General features: G+C 34.6%; 1 protein-coding gene across 3 annotated transcripts; it reads left to right on the top strand.

The window, feature by feature from the left end:
• Positions 1-708: 708 nt before the first annotated feature.
• Positions 709-19322, top strand: LOC123535293 (neurocan core protein-like). Of its 3 annotated transcripts, none has more exons than XM_053550095.1 (10): positions 719-952; positions 5567-5649; positions 6590-6950; positions 9567-9677; positions 10166-10276; positions 11343-11453; positions 12067-12155; positions 17728-17812; positions 18377-18597; positions 19111-19322. In XM_053550095.1, the coding sequence occupies exons 2-10, from the start codon at positions 5626-5628 to the stop codon at positions 19114-19116; spliced, it is 1119 nt and encodes a 372-aa protein (XP_053406070.1). In that variant the 5' UTR covers positions 719-952; positions 5567-5625; the 3' UTR covers positions 19117-19322. The 3 variants fall into 3 exon arrangements, 2 of the variants coding, with proteins under 2 accessions (XP_053406070.1, XP_053406075.1); XM_053550100.1 differs by having other exon boundaries at positions 723-952; positions 18377-18600; positions 19113-19322; XR_008372137.1 differs by lacking the exon at positions 19111-19322 and having other exon boundaries at positions 709-952; positions 11999-12155; positions 18377-18431.
• Positions 19323-19329: the final 7 nt, after the last annotated feature.

Raw genomic sequence — 19329 nt, 5'->3', positions numbered from 1 at the left:
TTCTATGAGTCCCAGAAAATCAGAATAAATGTAAAGTTATGGATCTTTTCCACATTTAAATAGAACAGTCAAAAATACCTGCCCATACCCAATTGTAATTTGCTTTCCAATAAATATACAGTTCCAGGTTCTTATTTGAAATATTCTTAAATCAAGTGAAAAATTGAATAGTGGTGCAGTTTCGGTTTTGATTTTTACTGTTAGCTATAATTTAATGTTCTTTTTGAAAATTTAATATCCAGTTTTGAAATGCCATTTTGGTCATGTTTTTTTTTTTGGGGGGTTTTTTTGTGAATAACGTGAGATTACACATAAAATCTCGAGGAAAGGAGGGTCCTCAATATTATTACACAAACGTTGTTTGTAAGAAAATAGACGTATTTTTCTTTCCATATAGATCGACGATATATGACTTTTTGTGTCGATTCGCCGTAAAACCCATCTAACAACTCTTTTCATATTGAATCAATAGTGACTAAAGATTTTGCGTTGTTGTGTGTCCTTGTTCAATAACTGTGTGTGTGATCATGAGACATTGTTGTTGTCTGTCCGTGTCCAATAACTGTGTGTGTTTGACTGTTTGTGACTGAAAAGATCTGCGTTGCTATCTGTCCTTGTCCAATAACTCTGTGTGTGACCATGAGGCATCCTCTTGAGTTGTTATTTGTTATTGTATTGTCTATGTTTAATGCAAATTGTCTAGGTTTAATGCAAATTTTAATAGGAAAGTCTATATTTGAACAAATATTAAGCACATGCAAAGGAGCATTTCACTACTTGCTACCATTGCAGCAGGACGCAGAATTCGTTTTAGCTTTGGTAAATTCAAGAATATATTTCTAATATATTCTTTAGAATTATATTTTACTTAGGATAAACAGTGTGTCTTTAAATATTTTAGGATTGTTTCCTAGCAACAGAAATCATATCGGTCTTCAATATCTTTTTAAAGGTAAGTTTTCTTTTCTTGTTTTCTGTCTTTAACGTTTTATATTCATAGCTAAAGTAATTTTGTTCTTTGTTTTGCAGGGATTCAACACTTTTGGTTCAGGAAAATGTTAATTTTTTATTAAACCTACTGGTTTATATAATTATTTTAATACTAAGGTTGTCAAAATGATTTTCAATAAAGATTAAACTTGTGTAGCATTCAGAATAACATCTTACTTGAAAATAATTTAATTTCAGTGGCAAAAAAGATAATAATTATAACATTGGAGACAAAATACCTTTCAGTCAGTCAGTAACAATCTGTTTAATATAATAAAATATTTATCTAATACGAAATAAGTTTGCATGTCTGATTAAAATAACACTATGAAATATGAAATAATATCAGCTTTGCAAAAAGCAGTGTGTAGCCATCTATCATTGGAGTCAGGGACATGCCCCGCGAAAATGTTTTAATTCAACATTATGCTGCACGGGCATTCTTTGGCATATTTAAATGCATAGTGTATGCCCTTAAATTCCTAAAATTTCCTGCTGTTTTCTTTAAAAAGAGTTCGAACAAAAAATACAAAAGAATAAAATAAAGAAAGAAAAAGAAAGAAAAAAAAATCAAAGGAAATTCCTTTAAAAAAGCTACTCTCTCACTCTCTAAATTCCTTAATTTTCATTTTATCAGACTTTGACTTGTTACAATATACCTATTGATTAAAAACTGTTGTTAAATGACATTAAAATGTGTATATAGTTACCAAATATTTCTTATTCCTGTTCAGAATGCTGCATTTGGTGAACAAAATTTTAGCACTTTGTTCATATGGCAAAGACAGGTCTTTCATTGTTATATTGAGGTCCCGGCCTTTAAAATTTGTGATAATGACTAAGGATGACAGAGGATGAAATCAATTTTTCTTGAATGTATAATGATAATAATTACTAATAGAATTCATAATAATTGTTATTATCATATAAACCAGTAAAACCACAGGCCTTGTGAAAACTAGAAAATTTTATTTTATTGACAAATCAACATTTGACTGTTTCATAATAATGAAGAAGTCATATAATTGAAAATGATCTGATATAAACACTTAATACAAAGAAAAAAGGAAAATAATGCAGTCACCATTATTGGAATATAACATAATGGCATAAATTCAGATCATCATGTTTTCTTATATACCAAATGTTAGCTTCGTCATGCCTGTTTAGCTCAGTAGGGAGAGTATTGGTCTACGGATCATGGGGTTGTGAGTTTGATTCTCAAGTTGGCGTACGTTCTCCGTGACGATTTTATAAAAGATTTTGTGTCTGAAATCATTCGTCGTCCACATCTGATTCATATGGGGAAGTAGGCAGTTACTTGCGGAGAATATGTTTGTACTGGTACAGAATCCAGGAACACTGGTTAGGTAATCACTGTCCGCCGTTACATGACTGAAATACTGTTGAAAAACGGCATTAAACAAAAAACAAACAAACAAAACATTATAGGTTGCATAGAGTGTACCTTTTTTATTGCTTTTATTGCATTTGAGGTTTTCAAGCCAAACCAAATGTTCAGCAGCCAAAATAAAAATTTAGACGTGTGGATCTCACAGTCTTCTTAAAAAATACATTTTGAATTTATGCACAGTGCAAATAAATATTCACCGTATTTTCATTAAAATTCACTTTGAATAATGTCAAGACTGAAAAAATCTCTTTTTATGAGATTAAAATTGTTCATTTAAACCAGATAGAACTTGAATAATTAAAAAAAACACTCTTTTTTACCAAAACAAAACAACATGTTAAATTTGTAAAATATTTCTGAATAAGTTTCTTTCCTCATTATGGGATTATGTTTGAACAGTAAACATTTTTTTTTCATTCTAAATAATAACAAGAAGTGCCAATATATATAGTTTTCACTTATTTAAAGGGAATTACGGTAGTTTTTTATGCGCATCATTCTGTGCACCCTACACTGTCTATGGAAAATTGAAGTGAAGTTAACATTTGTTGCAACATGTGACAGACAATCTTGAGAATCTTGAATAAATTAACTGTTTTTAATAAGTTGTATCAATAATCAAATGTTGATACTAGTTTATGTTGTATTGACATGAATCATGTCTGACATGTACGAGGGAAGATCAAAAAGTTCGTAGAACTCGGGGTTTATAATAGAGGTAGGCTGATGGTTTCAATATTATTTTTCAGTATAATCCCCCTTTACTTCAACGCACTTGCCCCACTTTTCTTTTAAGCAGTCTTTGCCTTTAAAATAAAAGTCCTCTGTTTGGTCCCCAAACCAAGCCTCTGTGGCAGCCGTGAGTTCATCATCGTCTTGAAATCTCGTTCCACGCAAGTGTGACTTTAAATTTCGAAACAGATAATAATCACTTGGGGCCAGGTCTGGACTGTAAGGAGGGTAATTCAATTGTTCGAATTTCTGTGGGAGTGTTCAAAACAATTTTTCACAAAAACAAGCCTGGTGACCCATTTTTTTTATTTGTTCATTGCTTTCAGCACAAATTTTCCTAACATATATGTGAATTTGAAAAACTTCTTTGACAGAAAAAGAAACTATAGGAATTCTCCTTAAATAAAAGTTTGATGATAAGATACACTGTTCCCTCTTCTCATTTACTGGTACAATATAAAGGTAGACAGATATGCAGTAAACAATAAACAATAAACCCTACTGTGAAATGCATTAGCCCCAAACTGTGCTAATGAAGACCGAAGAGCTTAGAAGAGCCATAGGACAGCTGGATGACTTCCTCATATTGAATTCTTCATGTGAGTGAGCCATCAAGCTGGCTTATGGAAGATTGTTTGCTCTATTCAGTTGCCAGCCTGTGATGAAATAATGCACGGAGGGGCTTTTGCTGGTGTGCTGTTTAATCCAACTAAATCATTTAACAGCAGAATGAAGTTTGTATACTTTCCTGAATAGTTTTTGTATCTTGTTGTATTGATATCTTTATTCTGTCTGACAGTTGTTTGATTGTCAAATTGAATGAATGAAACTTGTCTGATCCTGGATTTTCCTGAAAATACTGGACACACTTGTAACAAGTAATAATGAACCTATTTTTAAACAGAACCTTTGACTTGATGCAAAGTTTGAAAATATTTTTTTCGTGGAATTTCCAAGTTTGTTTGTGTATTCTCCATGTGTGTCTTTTAAGCACTTTTTAGTTGTTATTTGTAATACTACATTAATATATGTGAAGAATGCCAATATAGTATTGTATTTTGTAGAGTTTTTGAGCAATAATCCTCAGGCCTAAAAAATATATTTTTTGTTTCCGGTAACATGCTAAAAAAATTAGGGTAGGTAGGTCGGAAGTTTTGTTTTGGATTTTTTTTTTATTAAGGGTGACTTTTCGGAAATTATTTTTGTATCAAAAAATGAATACAAATAAGGGGGTTATGCCTTTAGAGCATCAGTAAGTTTATTTCTAACATCACTGACCAGGTTTAAAGCATAAAAAAAAATTGCAAAAAAGTTGAAAAAAAGTTTTCTCCAAGGCCATAAAAACATTTAGGGTCGGGCCAAAAAATTAGGGTAGGTCTGGATACCGGAAACGAACATTTTTTTACGCCTTAGCTATGACAGTATGACTTGACTGTTACTGGTAGCATTTAGCAAAATTGTGAAACTTTCATACATACATGGATTGTACAGGAAGAAGTACCTTTGTGTCAAAAATCCTTTCGTTCATGATATCTTCCACTATACCTTTACGAAGAAAATTGCTTTTAAACAGTATACTGTATAGCGGGTTAATTCTGCGGGCAAAAAAATTGAGGTTTTGTCCTAAAATGGGCCTAGTTAATTTCTGCGGTTTTTATTTCTGTGACCTTTGAGAAAAGCAGGAATTAATATCTGCGGTTTGCATAATCTGGAAGTAAATTTTGTGCATGGAAAATAGCTACCACATTTACTACGTCATAATCACCATTCAAATGCATATCGTTCTCGTTAGTTTTGTCTTGGTGGTACTATCTAGGTCGGAATCTAAGACAGTGAAGTTGGCACAGCTGATTTATGTTTAAATCTGATTTCTCTGTTCATTACCATGCATGATCAATAATCAGAGTTAAAAATAAAAGGTCTAGTACCAGTAATTCATTTTGAAAGACATTTTCATAAAATGTATCACTGCTGGTAGAAAACTACGATTTATTTACAAATATTAACAAATGCAAATTCTAGTACTGTACATAGTCCGTTCACTGTCCATTCAGTTACAACAGTAACAACACAAATTAATTAGTTTGTTTAACTTTACATAAACCTAGAGTGTTTTGTGATATACACTTGTAAAGATTACACGCCCGAAACGGTAACCATTCATTCGTGGACAATAGATTGATACAAAAGCAATCAACCACAATCGATGCGGTGTGAATAACTTGCTAGTAGACAAAAAACTTGTGAATTAAAAATCTCAGGTCATTATATTAAGCAAAATATTAAAGTTAATATCTGCGTCAAAAAACAATCTGCTGATAGTTTAAATGTGCGGAATTTATTTCTGCGTGACAGCCTCGACCCGCAAATTTAGCAGAAATAAAAACCCGCAGAGTTAACCCGCTATACGGTATTGCCTTCTATTTTCAGCAATACAGCTTTTTACAGATATCCTAAAGCCAGACAGATTGTTCACTTAGTAATCAACCATGAATCTGATATTATATTGTGCTGTAAGTTGTGTTTATATATATATATATATAATTTGGTTAATGAACAGTTGTTAGAGAATGAACGTTATCAGTAACTTTCAATTTGCATTCAATAAACATGTAGTCATTAGAAATTGGTGAATTAAAAAAGTATATAAACTGATGTTTAGAACGCACAAATCTTTGTTTTTAAGTGACCATTCCTGTTGTTTTCAAACAATATAATCACCACCTTATAACAAAACTTTGTGTTAAAAAGTTTGTCCAGAGCAGCAATTCTCCCCTTAACTATGAAAGATGCTTTCTTCAAACTTTAAAGTCTTTTAGAACACATTGATGGGGAGTACAGTACATACAAACAATAACTCTAGACCACCCAGTTTTTGTTATCTCCCTTGTATGAAAGATTGTCCTGAGAATAACTTGCAAACTATATAAAGGATTGACTTTATACTTAACACATAAGGTCTTTGAGAGGAAGTGCAATAAATAAGAACCATGACTGTATGACCCTGTTTTTGAATTGCTCCCCACCCCCCCACCCCCTCCCCCCACCCCCATTTCTGATATTTGCTTCAGGGAGCATCCATTGGTGTTACCGATTGCCGTTGCCTTAAAAAAATTTCAGTTAGAAATGAGGTGAGCAAATCAAACCAGCTAGATAGTAAGCTTTTAAAGGGAATAATGTTTTTGATTGTAGTTTAGGTAGCGTGTGTCAAAGTCATACTTACTAAATATAGGAACTTGTGTTCGATCGATAATTTAGTAAGCAATGAAAAATTGCAAGTAAACTCTGTAAAATCGGTAGCTTTCATTTTGTCCAAAATTAAGCTGCATGCAAGTGCTTTTTCTCTACAGACAATGCATTTTTAAGGGTAAAACTTTATCATATATTATGGGGAATACCATTTACCTGAAATCTGCTTGTCCTGTTTACTTCGTATATTGTTTTATATTTCAGGTTATATTCTTAGCATGTGCTTTAACCTGTCTAACAGGACCTGAGAGTGTTGCAAATGCCAAGCCCATTCCAAGCGACACAGAATCGGGTAAAGGTTCATCAGACTCAAAGAAAGATAAATGTTCATCAGACTCAAAGAAAGATAAAAGTTCATCAGACTCAAAGAAAGATAAAGGTTCATCAGACTCAAAGAAAGATAAAGGTTCATCAGACTCAAAGAAAGATAAAAGTTCATCAGACTCAAAGAAAGATAAAGGTTCATCAGACTCAAAGAAAGATAAAAGTTCATCAGACTCAAAGAAAGATAAAGGTTCATCAGACTCAAAGAAAGATAAAAGTTCATCAGACTCGGAATCAGGTGGTAAGTGCATATTTTGAAAAATGTAATGGTAATATTAGTAGATATGAACTGTGTTGTGTTTGTTAGAAAGAATTAATTAAAATGCCTGATTGTTCAGAAAATGAAATTAGACACGTATGTTTCAGACATACATCATAAAATGATTTTCTGACACAAGACAATTGAAAAGAATTTAAATGATAAGCAATATGTTGATTTCCACAGAGGGAAATGAATTTTTATGGAGAGAGAAGGAAAATAGTTGAGATTGTAACCATGGAGTTTTATTCTGGAGAAGGAAAATTAATTTACGTTGTATGCTTGAAGTTTATTTCTGAAAAGGGAAGTGAATTAAGGTTGTTACCTTGTGCTTTTATTTCTGAAAAGGGAGGTTGCAGTCTGGTGTTATTCTGGAAAGTGAAAGAATTTTTGTTGCAACCTTTTGATTTTATATTGAAAAGGGAAGTAATTTTTGTTGTAACCTTCTGACTATATTGCAAAGGGAAGTAATTCTTAATGTAACCTTCTGACTATATTGCAAAGGGAAGTAATTTTTGTTGTAACCTTTTGATTTTATATTGAAAAGGGAAGTAATTTTTGTTGTAACCTTGAGGATTTATTCTTACAGGGAAGTGGATTATTATGCTCCTTGATTGGGAAAGGGGTGTATATTTTGGCTGCTTCGTCAGTCCGTCTGTGTATCTGTCCATCCATCATTTCTTGTTTGTAATATTTCTTAGAAATCACTCAGGTTGGAATAACGCATTACTTAATAGGAAGAGGAGATGGGCATAATTATAATCTTTATGTTCTGCTACAATGATTTTTCACTGTTCTTGTCCAATGATTCATCAAGATAAGTGTTCTATAGAATCAATAATTTTGCTGTGTGTGAAGTACTTATCAGCGATCACTCACTTGCATTGAGTAAAACATCATAGGAAGCTAAGCTTCACTCTCAAGAAATGCATATATTATTTTTGTTTTTCTGTCTGATGTTTTTTTTTTTTCACCGAGTTATTTGCCTTTGATTATTCAGCAGTACTATATTCAACAGTACTATTGTGCCTTCCTCGTCCAAGGTATTCTTTTTCAACCTCTAGCTGATATTCAATGAAAATTCAGGCTACACTCCAAAGAGGAAAATTCACATATCTTGTTAGTGCTTTTCCAAACAGCTACTAGCCTGTTTTTTAAGAAACTTCTTTTTTTTAAACTTCACTGCTAGGATGAGGTATGTGCCCAGTCAGTGAACTCTGCTTTTATGCTTTTTTCTGCATACATCGGGAAACATTTATCAGTTTTGCCGACATTGCTTGCTTTGTAACCTTATGGAAGTGGATTATTAGTTTGTGTGTGAAGCTTCAATCCGAAAAGAAGTTTTGTTTTTTTTCAACATGTTTTGGTAGCACTCACAATATAGCAGTTTGTCATGGGTATAAAATATTCTTTAATAAACTGTTCAAATTTTGCAGATGCGTCTAAACACCTGGAGACAAGGGGTTCTGGTCCTTTATTCTCTTTGTCAAACAGAAAGTGTGAAAAAAAAGAGAAATGTTTGATGCAGATGTCCTTTTATGATCCTCTATCAAGACTTTCCTTCAGATTACTTTTTCATTACAAAGTAGATAACAGAGGACTTCAGTGTTGTGATATTTTTCGGTCTTTTGAGATCATGGAGTCCATTCAACATATGCGTAATAGGGTTTAGCTTAAGCCGGTGCTAGAGGGCGTGAGAGATGTTGCACATTTCATTACCTCTCATGAACAGACTCAATCAAACCGAGTCTGCTATTATTCTTCTTGGCTGCATTCTTTGCTTCCTTATACATTTGTTGTGCAAACCTTTAGAATCTTCTGTTTAGAAACTTATCTTATTGTAATTATGCTCCCCCCGCCCCCATCACACCCCCCCCCCCCCACCCCCGCCCCTTCAAAGAAGGTGGGGTATATTGTTTTGCATCTGTCACTCCGTATGTCCGTTGGTCCATAGAATCATTTGTTTCTGGATAAAAACTCAAGAACGCTTGGGCCTAGGATATTGAAAGTTGATAGGATGGTTGATCATAACCAGCAAATAACCTCTATTGATTTTGAAGTCAGTTGCTCAAAGGTCAAGGTCAAAGCGACCAGGAACAGTTAAATTGTTTCCAGATGATAACCCAAGACCCTTGGACCTAGGATCATGAAAGCTGATAGGAGGTTGGACATGACCAGCAGATGACTTTATTGATTTTGAGGTCAGTTGCTCAAAGGTCACAGTGACCCTGAACAGTTAAATGATTTCCATATGGTAATACAAGAACACTTGTAACACATAGTATAATGAAAGTTATGAGGGAGGTTTGTCATGACCTCTAATGATTTTGAGGTCAGTAAGTCAAAGGTCAAGGTCGCAGTGACCCGGACCAGTGAAACAGTCTCCGGATGATAACTAAAGAACGCTTGGGCCTAGGATCTCGAAAGTTGATAGAGAGGTTGGCCATGTACAGCAGATGAATCTATTGATTTTGAGGTCAGTAGGTCAAGTTCATAGTTTCCAGATGATAACTCAAGAATGCTGAAGGAAACATTGTGATATCATTCATAAATGGCTTTTCCTTAAGAATCCTTAAAACACATATTTCTATAATACAGAATTGGACATGTGTAGCACAAGCCTTTGTAAGAATAATGGTACATGTGTAGAGGCTGGAGACAATTACACATGCAGTTGTACTGATGGATTTAAAGGGAGGAACTGTGAAGGTATTTGTGCTGTTATATAATATTTGGTTGCTGACTGGGCCTTGATTCTATGTGACATCTTTACAGATGTGAACAGACTGACTTGATATTTACTTCGTTTCTGTCCTCATATAGTGTAAAGTAAGGATTGCAAGTTTTTAATGAGAAAATACCCTATTAACTTTAACCTGGAAGTTGTACCACAGTGCCATCATTAAAACTGAATTGAACAGTATGTATAATAAAATGTTTTATTTTGGACAACAAAAATAGATCTTATGAAGGAAATTGAACAAATGATGATGTGTTCAAAGTGTAAGAATCATAGTTTTATCTTAAGTAATCCTCTTCAGGATAAATTGTTTACATTGTCATCTGACAATATAACTTTGAATGGCATTTTAAAAGCTTTGGTTTTTGCCCCTCATTGATATGGTTCAAGCCTCATTTAGGGTGTTGAATTCTTCTATTCCAGAAGAATCCTTAAATAACATATTTCTGTAATACAGAATTGGACATGTGTAGCACAAGCCCTTGTAAGAATAATGGTACATGTGTAGAGGTTGGAGACAATTACACATGCAGTTGTACTGATGGATTTAAAGGGAGGAACTGTGAAGGTATTTGTGCTGTTATATAATATTTGGTTGCTGACTGGGCCTTGATTCTTGATTTTGTTGTAAGAATTGTATATGACATCTTTACAGATGTGAACAGACTGACTTAATATTTACTTTGTTTCGGTCCTCATATAGCGTAAAGTAAGGATTGCAAGTTTTTAATGAGAATATACCCTATTTACTTTAACCTGGAAGTTGTACCACAGTGCCATCATTAAAACTGAATTGAACAGTATGTATAATAAAATGTTTTATTTTGGACAACAAAAATAGATCTTATGAAGGATGAAATTGAACAAATGGTATGTATGTGGTTCAACCTAAGATTGTTAAGACATTAATAGTTGTTGATCGATTAAAACAACTATAAATTTTTCTTGATAAGTTAAGAATTGGAACGATGTGACAAGACGAACAAGCTCCCATTATGTAAGAATAATGGTACCATATGTGAAGGAGGTATGGAGACAATTATACACATGCAGTTGTACTGATGGATTAATTTAAATTTTGTGGCAGGTAACTTTTTTGAAGGGGTATTTGTGCTGGTTATTAATAATATTTTTGATTGCTTTACTGGGACCTTGATTCTTGATTTTGTGTTAAGAAATGTGTTATATTGGGCCTGACATTTTTTTAAGATGTGAACATGGACGCTGACTTGATATTTACTTGTTTCTGTCCTCATATAGTGTAAAGTAAGGATTGCAAGTTTTTAATGAGAATATACCCTATTAACTTTAACCTGGAAGTTGTACCACAGTGCCATTATTAAAACTGAATTGAACAGTATGTATAATAAAATGTTTTATTTTGGACAACAAAAATAGATCTTATGAAGGAAATTGAACCAATGATGATGTGTTCAGAGTGTAAGAATAATAGTTTTATCTTAAGTAATCCTCTTCAGGATAAATTGTTTACATTGTCATCTGATGATATAACTTTGAATGGCATTTTGAAAGCTTTGGGTTTTGCCCCTCATTGATATGGTTCAAGCCTCATTTAGGGTGTTGAATTCTTCTATTCCAGAAAAATCCTTAAATAATATATTTCTATAATACAGAATTGAACATGTGTAGCACAAGCCCTTGTAAGAATAATGGTACATGTGTAGAGGTTGGAGACAATTACACATGCAGTTGTACTGATGGATTTAAAGGGAGGAACTGTGAAGGTATTTGTGCTGTTATATAATATTTGGTTGCTTACTGGGCCTTGATTCTTGATTTTGTTGTAAGAATTGTATATGACATCTTTACAGATGTGAACAGACTGACTTGATATTTACTTTGTTTCTGTCCTCATATAGTGTAAAGTAAGGATTGCAAGTTTTTAATGAGAATATACCCTATTAACTTAAACATAGAAGTTATTCCACAGTGCCATTATTAAAACTGAATTGAACAGTATGTATAATAAAATGTTTTATTTTGGACAACAAAAATAGATCTTATGAAGGAAATTGAATAATCCTCTTCAGGATAAATTGTTCACATTGTCATCTGACAATATAACTTTGAAACTGAATGGCATTTTAAAAGCTTTGGATTTTGCCCCTAATTGATGTGGGTTCGAGCATCAATTGGGGTGTTGAATTTTTCATGTGAGGAAGCCATCCAGCTGGCTTACGAAAGGTTGGTGGTTTTACCCAGGTTCCCACTCGTGATGAAATAATGAAGCTGAACCATGTTTGCAGGATAGATATGTCCTTATTTACAGATTTTGAAGCAGTTGAACCATGTCTACTGGAACAAATCTTTATGTGTTTCTTTCTTAATTTACAAAAGCTGTTGAAGCATGTCCAGAACGATGGGTCTTATTCAGTGGTAGCTGTTATTTTGTTAGTGACGCGAGGCTAGATTGGCATTCTGCTGTTGTATGTTATCATTTTTCACATAATATTATATACTTAACAAGTTAAAAGCATAAAATTCTATCTAATTAAATGATACATAATAGTCTCTAAATTTTGTGTTTTTATTAGCTCACCTGAGCAATGCTCAATGCTCAGTTGAGTTATTGTGATCGTTTTGATGTCCGGTGTCCGGCGTCTGTTGTCTGTCATCTGTAAACATTAAGCTTGTGTATGCGATAGAGGCTGTATTTTTCAATTGATCTTCATGAAATTTGGTCAGAATGATTTCCTTGATGACATCTAGGCCAAGTTCATGGGTCATCGGGGGTAAAAAACTAGGCCACTAGATCAAATCAAAGAAAAACCTTGTGTATGCGATAGATGCTGTATTTTTCAATTGATCTTCATGAGATTTGGTCAGAATAATTTCCTTGATAAAATCTAGGTCAGCATTGAATATGGTTAATCTGGGGTCAAAAACTAGGACACTAGGTCAAATCAAAGAAAAACTTTGTGTATGCAATAGGGACTTCATTTTACATCAGATCTCATGAAATTTGATCAGAATGTTGGTCTAGATGAAATCTAGGTCAGGTTTGAATATGGGTAATCTAGGGTCAAAAACTAGGTCACTCGGTCAAATTAAAGGAAAACTTTGTGTTCACAAAAGGGGCTGCATTTTACACTGGATATTCATGAAATGTAGTCCGAATGATTGCCTTAATAAAATCTAGGTCAAGTTTGAAAATGGGTCATCCGGGGTCTCAAACTAAGTCACTAGGTTAGATATGCGATAAAAGTTGTATTTTTCAATTGATCTTCATGAAATTTAGAAGGAATGATTTCTTAGATCAAATCTAGGTCAAGTTTGAATATTTGTCATCTGGGATCAAAAGCTAGATCACTAGCTCAAATAAAAAAAACATTGTGTATGCATTAAGGACTGCATTTTACACCAGATATTCGTGAAATCTGATCAGAATGTTTGTCTGGATGAAATCTTGGTCAAGATTAGATATTGGTTATCTAAGGTCAAAAACTATGTCACTCGGTCAAATTAAAGAAAAACCTTGTGTACCTAATAGGGGCTACATATTACAGTGGATATTCATAAAATTTGGTCAGTTCTGAAAATGGGTCATCAGGGGTCTAAAACAAGGTGACTTGGTCAAATCAAATAAAATATTTGTGTGTGCAACAGGATCTGCATTTTACGCCTGATCATCATGAAATTCAATCAGATTGTTTGTCTGGATGAGATCTAGGTCAGTTTCAAATTTTGGCCAACTGGTTTTAAAAACTAAGTCACTAGGTCAAATCAAAGAAAAACCTTTTTGTATGCAATAGGGGCTGCATTTTACACTGGATATTCATAGATCTAGTCAGAATGGCTGCCTTGATGAAATATAAAAATAAAAATAGAAAAATAGGTCAATAGGTCAAATCAAAGAAAATATTTGTTTACTCGCAAGAGACCACATTCTGGTCTAATCTTCATGAAAATTGTTCAGAATATTGGTTTTCGTGATATCACTAGGTCATTCCCGTTTTGGACTTTAATATTCATTAACCTGACACGGCTGTTGAATAGTCGAGTGTTGCTGTCCTCTGATAGCTCTTGTTTGAATATTCTGTTTTATTTTTTTTTATCATTATAGCATCTAAATGTATTATACCTGAATAAAATGAAATGACATTTTATTGCATACTGCAATACATTCTTGCGTTCTTTTCCATGAGTGGTGGGGGGGCATATAATTTTGGTCTTGTCTGTGCATCCATCTGTGTGTTTGTCCATCCTAAGTTTGTGACGCGCCTAACTCAAAAAGAATTTAATGAAAATTCAGGGTTGCCATTTACCTTGAAAAGTCAAGGAAATGTTTTATTTTTTTCAAGGTCAGTGAATTGTCACGGAAATCTTGATAATGATCGGTGAAAAATGAAATTTTAGAAAAGTCAGGGAAAAATGAAATTCTGGATTGATTTTAAGAACGTCCAATACCTATCACAGTTTTCAAGCAGTATTTATCCAAACACATTTTGTGTAAATGTGTAAAAACATAATTTAAATGGAATCAATTTTCTTTTTTATGTTAACTTTTGGAATTTTGAAAACTGAAAGGCTCTGAAACCCTTGCCTCCAAAGCATAAGTATAGAATGATAGATCGGATTGCTTTAGAGGACGAGGAGGTCTAAAATAGGGTAGTATTGGTCAGTGAAAAGTATGGTTAAGTCAGGAAAATGTCAGTGAAAAGTCAGGGCATTTCATTCTCCCAATTGATTGGCAACCCTGAAATTGATGAAACCTTGCATGATTCTTTCTCAAGATATAAACATGTGCACCCTCTATTTTTCATCCGGTTTTGCCCCCTTTTTCCAGAGTTATTGCGCCTGAAATTGTAAAAAAAAAAAAACATATTTTCACCTTGTGACGCACTTGGCTCTGAACATATTTGACATAGATTGATGAAACCTTGCAGGATTCTTCATCATGATATGAACTTATGCACTTTCTATTTATAATCCGGCTCCATCCCCTATTTTCCTGAGTTATGGCAGTCAAAAATGCACACTTTTACCTTGTGACATGCCTACCTCAAGAGGTATTTCATAGAAATTGATGAAACCTTGCTTGAGTCTTAATTGTGATATGAACATGCACACCTCCTATTTTTGTCTGGCTCCGACACCTAATTCCTTAGTTATGGCCCCTGAAATAGTCATAAATGCACATTTTCACCTTGTGAAGAGCCTAGCTCAAAAATGTTCCATATAAATTAATGACACATTGCATGGGTCTTTATCATGAATGGAACTTTTGCACCTCCTATTTTTCGTCCGTCTCCTTTTTCCTGCATTATGGCCCCTGAAATAGTCAAAAATGCACATTTTCACTTTGTCACGTACCTACCTCAAAAAGTATTTGATATAAATTGATGAAACCTTGCACCTGTCTTTATGACATGAACATGCGAACCTCCCATTTTTCGACTGCCTCCACCCCCTATTTCCAGAGTTATGGTCCCTGAAAAAGTCAAATATGCACAATTTCACCTTGTGACGTGCCTAGCTCAAAAAGTATTTGATATTAAATGATGAAACCATGCATGAATCTTATCATGTAATAAACTTGTGCACCTCTTATTTCAAGTGTAGCTTCATTCCCTATTTTTAAAGTTATGGCCCCTGAAATAGTCAAAACTGCATATTTTCACCTAATTGCATGGCTAACTCAAAAAGTATTTGATGTAAATTCATGACTCTTTGCCCGAGTCTTTATCATGATATGACCTTGAAAACTTGGTACTCTTCTTGAGAAATTTAATGCTTATTACAGAGTTATGGCCCTTGATATAGCCAAAATACTGGAATTTTGTTTGTGATCTCATAAGTCGAAAAGTATATGACATAGAATAATGCTTGGCTTGAGAAATCCATTGAGCAGACTCAGCTGATGGGACTTCAGATACCACTGTTACAGCTTTTATGAATCATAGCATATAAAAATTGATTCCCTCTCTTTGTTGGAGGCAAGTTGAAAAAAAGGGTCAATTACATTTCAGAGGTGGTGCCTAAGACAAGAACTATATGAATATTTTTTACTTCGAAGAAATTTAAGACCTTCTTTATAAAATTGGACAATGTAGTTCCACTCAGAATGGTTATAATTGTTATGTATGCAGATCAATTTGCAGTGTGAAGGCATTACTTGAAGTGAGAACTTCTGAATGTTGGGTTATAAGACCAGTTCACCGAAAATGGACATCTGTCTATATATTGTGCCCTAATTATATCTCCCACCACACATTGGTGAGGCAGACATATTGATTTATTCCTGTGCGTCTGTCACAAATCTTGTCCGCACTCTTAGTCGAACATTTCTCATCTGATCTTTACCAAACTTTAACAAAATGTGTTTCCCAGTAAGTCCTCGGCCAAGTTGGATAACTAGCCAAATTGGTCCAGGCACTTTTGAATTATGATCCATGAATTACTGATTCAAACCATTCATCCAAACCATCTAGACCTACCAAAAATTACTGATCGGAACCACCAAACCACTTTGAATCACTAAATGATTAGGCAGTTGTTGGCTTTCTCAAAAGCAGCTCAAGTTTACATTTATTAGAGATTTCATTGATGTCGTTATATCTTGAAGAAAAAACAATGTGCGTGAAATTAGCCGGAGCAGCCAGAGTAGCCAGAGTTCAGCCGGAGTTCAGCCAGAGTTTAACCAGAGTAGCCAGAGTTCAACCAGAGTTTAGCCAGAGAAGTCAGAACTCTGGTTATTCTGGCTGGCCAGAGTAGCCAGAGTTCAGCCAGAGAAGTCATAACTCTGGTTATTCTGGCTGGCCAGAGTAGCCAGAGTTCAGCCAGAGAAGTCATAACTCTGGTTACTCTGGCTGGCCAGAGTAGCCAGGGTTCAGCAAGAGTAGCCAGAACTCTTGTTACTCTGGCTGGCCAGAGTAGCCAGAGTTCACCAAGAGTAGCCAGAGTTCATCCAGTATCCAGACCTCTGGTTACTCTGGCTGGCCAGAGTAGCCAGAATTCAACCAGAGTAGGCAGAGTTTCTAGATTTTTAACATGTTCTGGCTACTCTGGTCAGCCAAAGTAGCCACAGTAGCCCGAGTCACCGAGTCACCGAGTCACCAGAATATCATTTGCTCCAGAGTTTCTAGGATCTTAACATGTTTTGGCTACTCTGGTCAGAGTAACCGGAATTCTGGCTTCTCTGGCTGAACACTGGCTACTCTGGCTAAACTCTGGCTGAACTCTGGCTACTCTGGCCAGCCATAGTGATCAGAGTTCTGGCTACTCTGGCTACTCTTAATAGCCACTTGAAATTGGTTATTAACTTGAAATTCAGTTTTAAACGTGCTATTTAGATATATAGAAATGATATATGAGACGCACCATGAGAAAACAAACATAGTGGGTTTGAGACCAGAATGGATCCAGACCAGCCTGCACATCCGCGCAGGCTGGTCAGGATCCGTGCTGTTCACTAACAGTTTCTCCAAGTCCAATACGCTTTAAAAGCGACCAGCATGGATCCTGACCAGACTGCGCAGATGGGCAGGCTGGTCTGGATCCATGCTGGTCACAAAGCCACTGTGTTTGTTTTCTCATGGCACGGCTCAATTATTAGATTTCATAATCAAATTCAGCTAAGACTGAAAAACTTTTGTGAACATGGGACCTGGTTACTCTGGCTAGTCTGGCTGACAGAGTAGCAAAAACATGTTAAAATCCTAGAAACTCTGGTTACTCTGGCCAACCTAAGTAACCAGAGTTCTGGCTACTCTGGCTGAACTCTGGCTACTCTGGTCAGCCAGAGTAACCAGAGTTATGACTTCTCTGGCTGAACTCTGACTACTCTGGCTAAACTCTAGCTAGCCAGAGTAACCAGAGTTCTGGCTTCTCTGGCTAGTCTGGCTAAACTCTGGCTGAACTCTGGCTGAACTCTGGCTACTCTGGCTGCTCTGGCTAATTTTACGCACACGAAAAAAACAACACAAATGACATAAAATCATGAAATGAATAATATGCAATTTTCAAAGATAATCAAACTTATCACTTAATTATTATCAGGCTGCCTGCAATGAAATGGGTGGATATCTTGTAGAGATCCAGAGTGGACAAGAAGTGATTTTTACGTCTTCGATAGCTATTCCATGTAAGTAAGACAGTCTAATTGCTGTTATAAATAGTATTTGCCACAGCTATTTGGTTGGGAATGTATTATAAAAGACAAAAGACTGGGGATGGTTGTATGTGTATGTGGGAGGAGGTAAATAGGTTTTAATGTTAAGTTGGGTATCTCAGTGTATGAGCCTTCTCTGATCTGTGGATGTATACAAAATATAAAAGTCTAGGTTTTAAATACTGACAGAAATCAAAATTGGTTCTGTTAAATGACTTTGTGTTTATATCGCTTTATATAATGCTTGGTTTTAGCTCACCTGAGCGTAAAATTCCCATGGTAAGGTTATTATGACTCTCTACCACAAGTGTAACCTATCGGAGTTCTGAAACTCAAGGGAACACCTTCATCCATTATGATGTTCTTTTGATCAGATATACATTGTAATATATAGATCTTTCCTAAAAAGCAAAGTGAGCACAAACAACAATAACATAGTTTGATAATATATGTTTTATCATAATTACTGCAGTAGTGATAAACCTTACAATTATATTTTTGTAAATTATAAGTTTATTATCTGATTGAATTTTGAAGATGACTATTTCTGGATTGGACTGAATGATATAAAGACTGAGGGCGACTTTGTATGGCATTATTCAGGGGACTCAATGTCTTTAGATCTGCTTACTGATCGTTCCCAGCGCCCTGGTGATGACTGTGTTTACTCCTTTATCTTTGATTACCAGGCTTGGTACGATGAAAACTGTGACTACCGACTTCTATATATCTGTGAAAAGGATGCTAAAATAGTTTTTTAGGTAACTTATTTTGTCATGCCAGACCCATCAGTTGTTTTGAAGGTGGTCAAAATAGCCAACTGACTCAACAAAATCAGATGCTATATATATATATATATATATATTTATATATATTAGAGAGAATTTGTACGAACTAAATCACCACCACAATATACCAGACCAATTACGGCAAAGCGCCTAGCAGTACAAACGAACAGGTATATGCCACTGTGACAGCAAGTCCACTAACCTCGACGCTGCTTTATATACGAGCCCGAATTGTACTACACATTCGTACTGGTTCAACATTTGCATATATATACTCAATTCTCTGTTTTCATGCCTCATAAATCAGTAGTAACATTTTATATATATATAGTCTACTGTTAAAAAAAAATAGTTTCTTACTTTCATATTAACATTAGCTGTGTGCTAAAATTGCAAATCATTCTAATATTTTTTACATGTATGTTTATTATATACACAACGAAATGAATAACTTTTGAAATGGGTTCTAACCATTTTCTTTACAGATAACTAGCAGAGGAAGATAACTTTTGAGGACGAAAACAGGAGCATCTGGAAGTATTTCACAATATGTCAGTGGATTGAAAAAAATTTCTGACATTTTGTCAATATACTTAACATCTTTGTTACTTTGTATTCTGTTTAATTCTAAAAAAAAATATTCAGTTGTTTTGTCCAAAATCTCAATAGTAAAAGCATTAAAGAATAAAAATGTTTGCCATC

The sequence above is a fragment of the Mercenaria mercenaria genome, chromosome 1 (assembly GCF_021730395.1).
Source record: "Mercenaria mercenaria strain notata chromosome 1, MADL_Memer_1, whole genome shotgun sequence".
NCBI classification, from domain to species: Eukaryota; Metazoa; Mollusca; class Bivalvia; order Venerida; family Veneridae; genus Mercenaria; species Mercenaria mercenaria.
Note: the sequence above shows the minus strand (reverse complement) of the source record. Positions and strands in the feature narration are given on the sequence as shown.

Coding starts and splice junctions, on each gene's coding strand:
- LOC123535293 (XM_053550095.1), top strand. CDS start 5,626: ATGAATCTGATATTATATTGTGCT. Junction 6,951..9,566: donor ATCAGACTCGGAATCAGGTG/GTAAGTGCATAT, acceptor TCTATAATACAG/AATTGGACATGTGTAGCACA. Junction 9,678..10,165: donor TAAAGGGAGGAACTGTGAAG/GTATTTGTGCTG, acceptor TCTGTAATACAG/AATTGGACATGTGTAGCACA.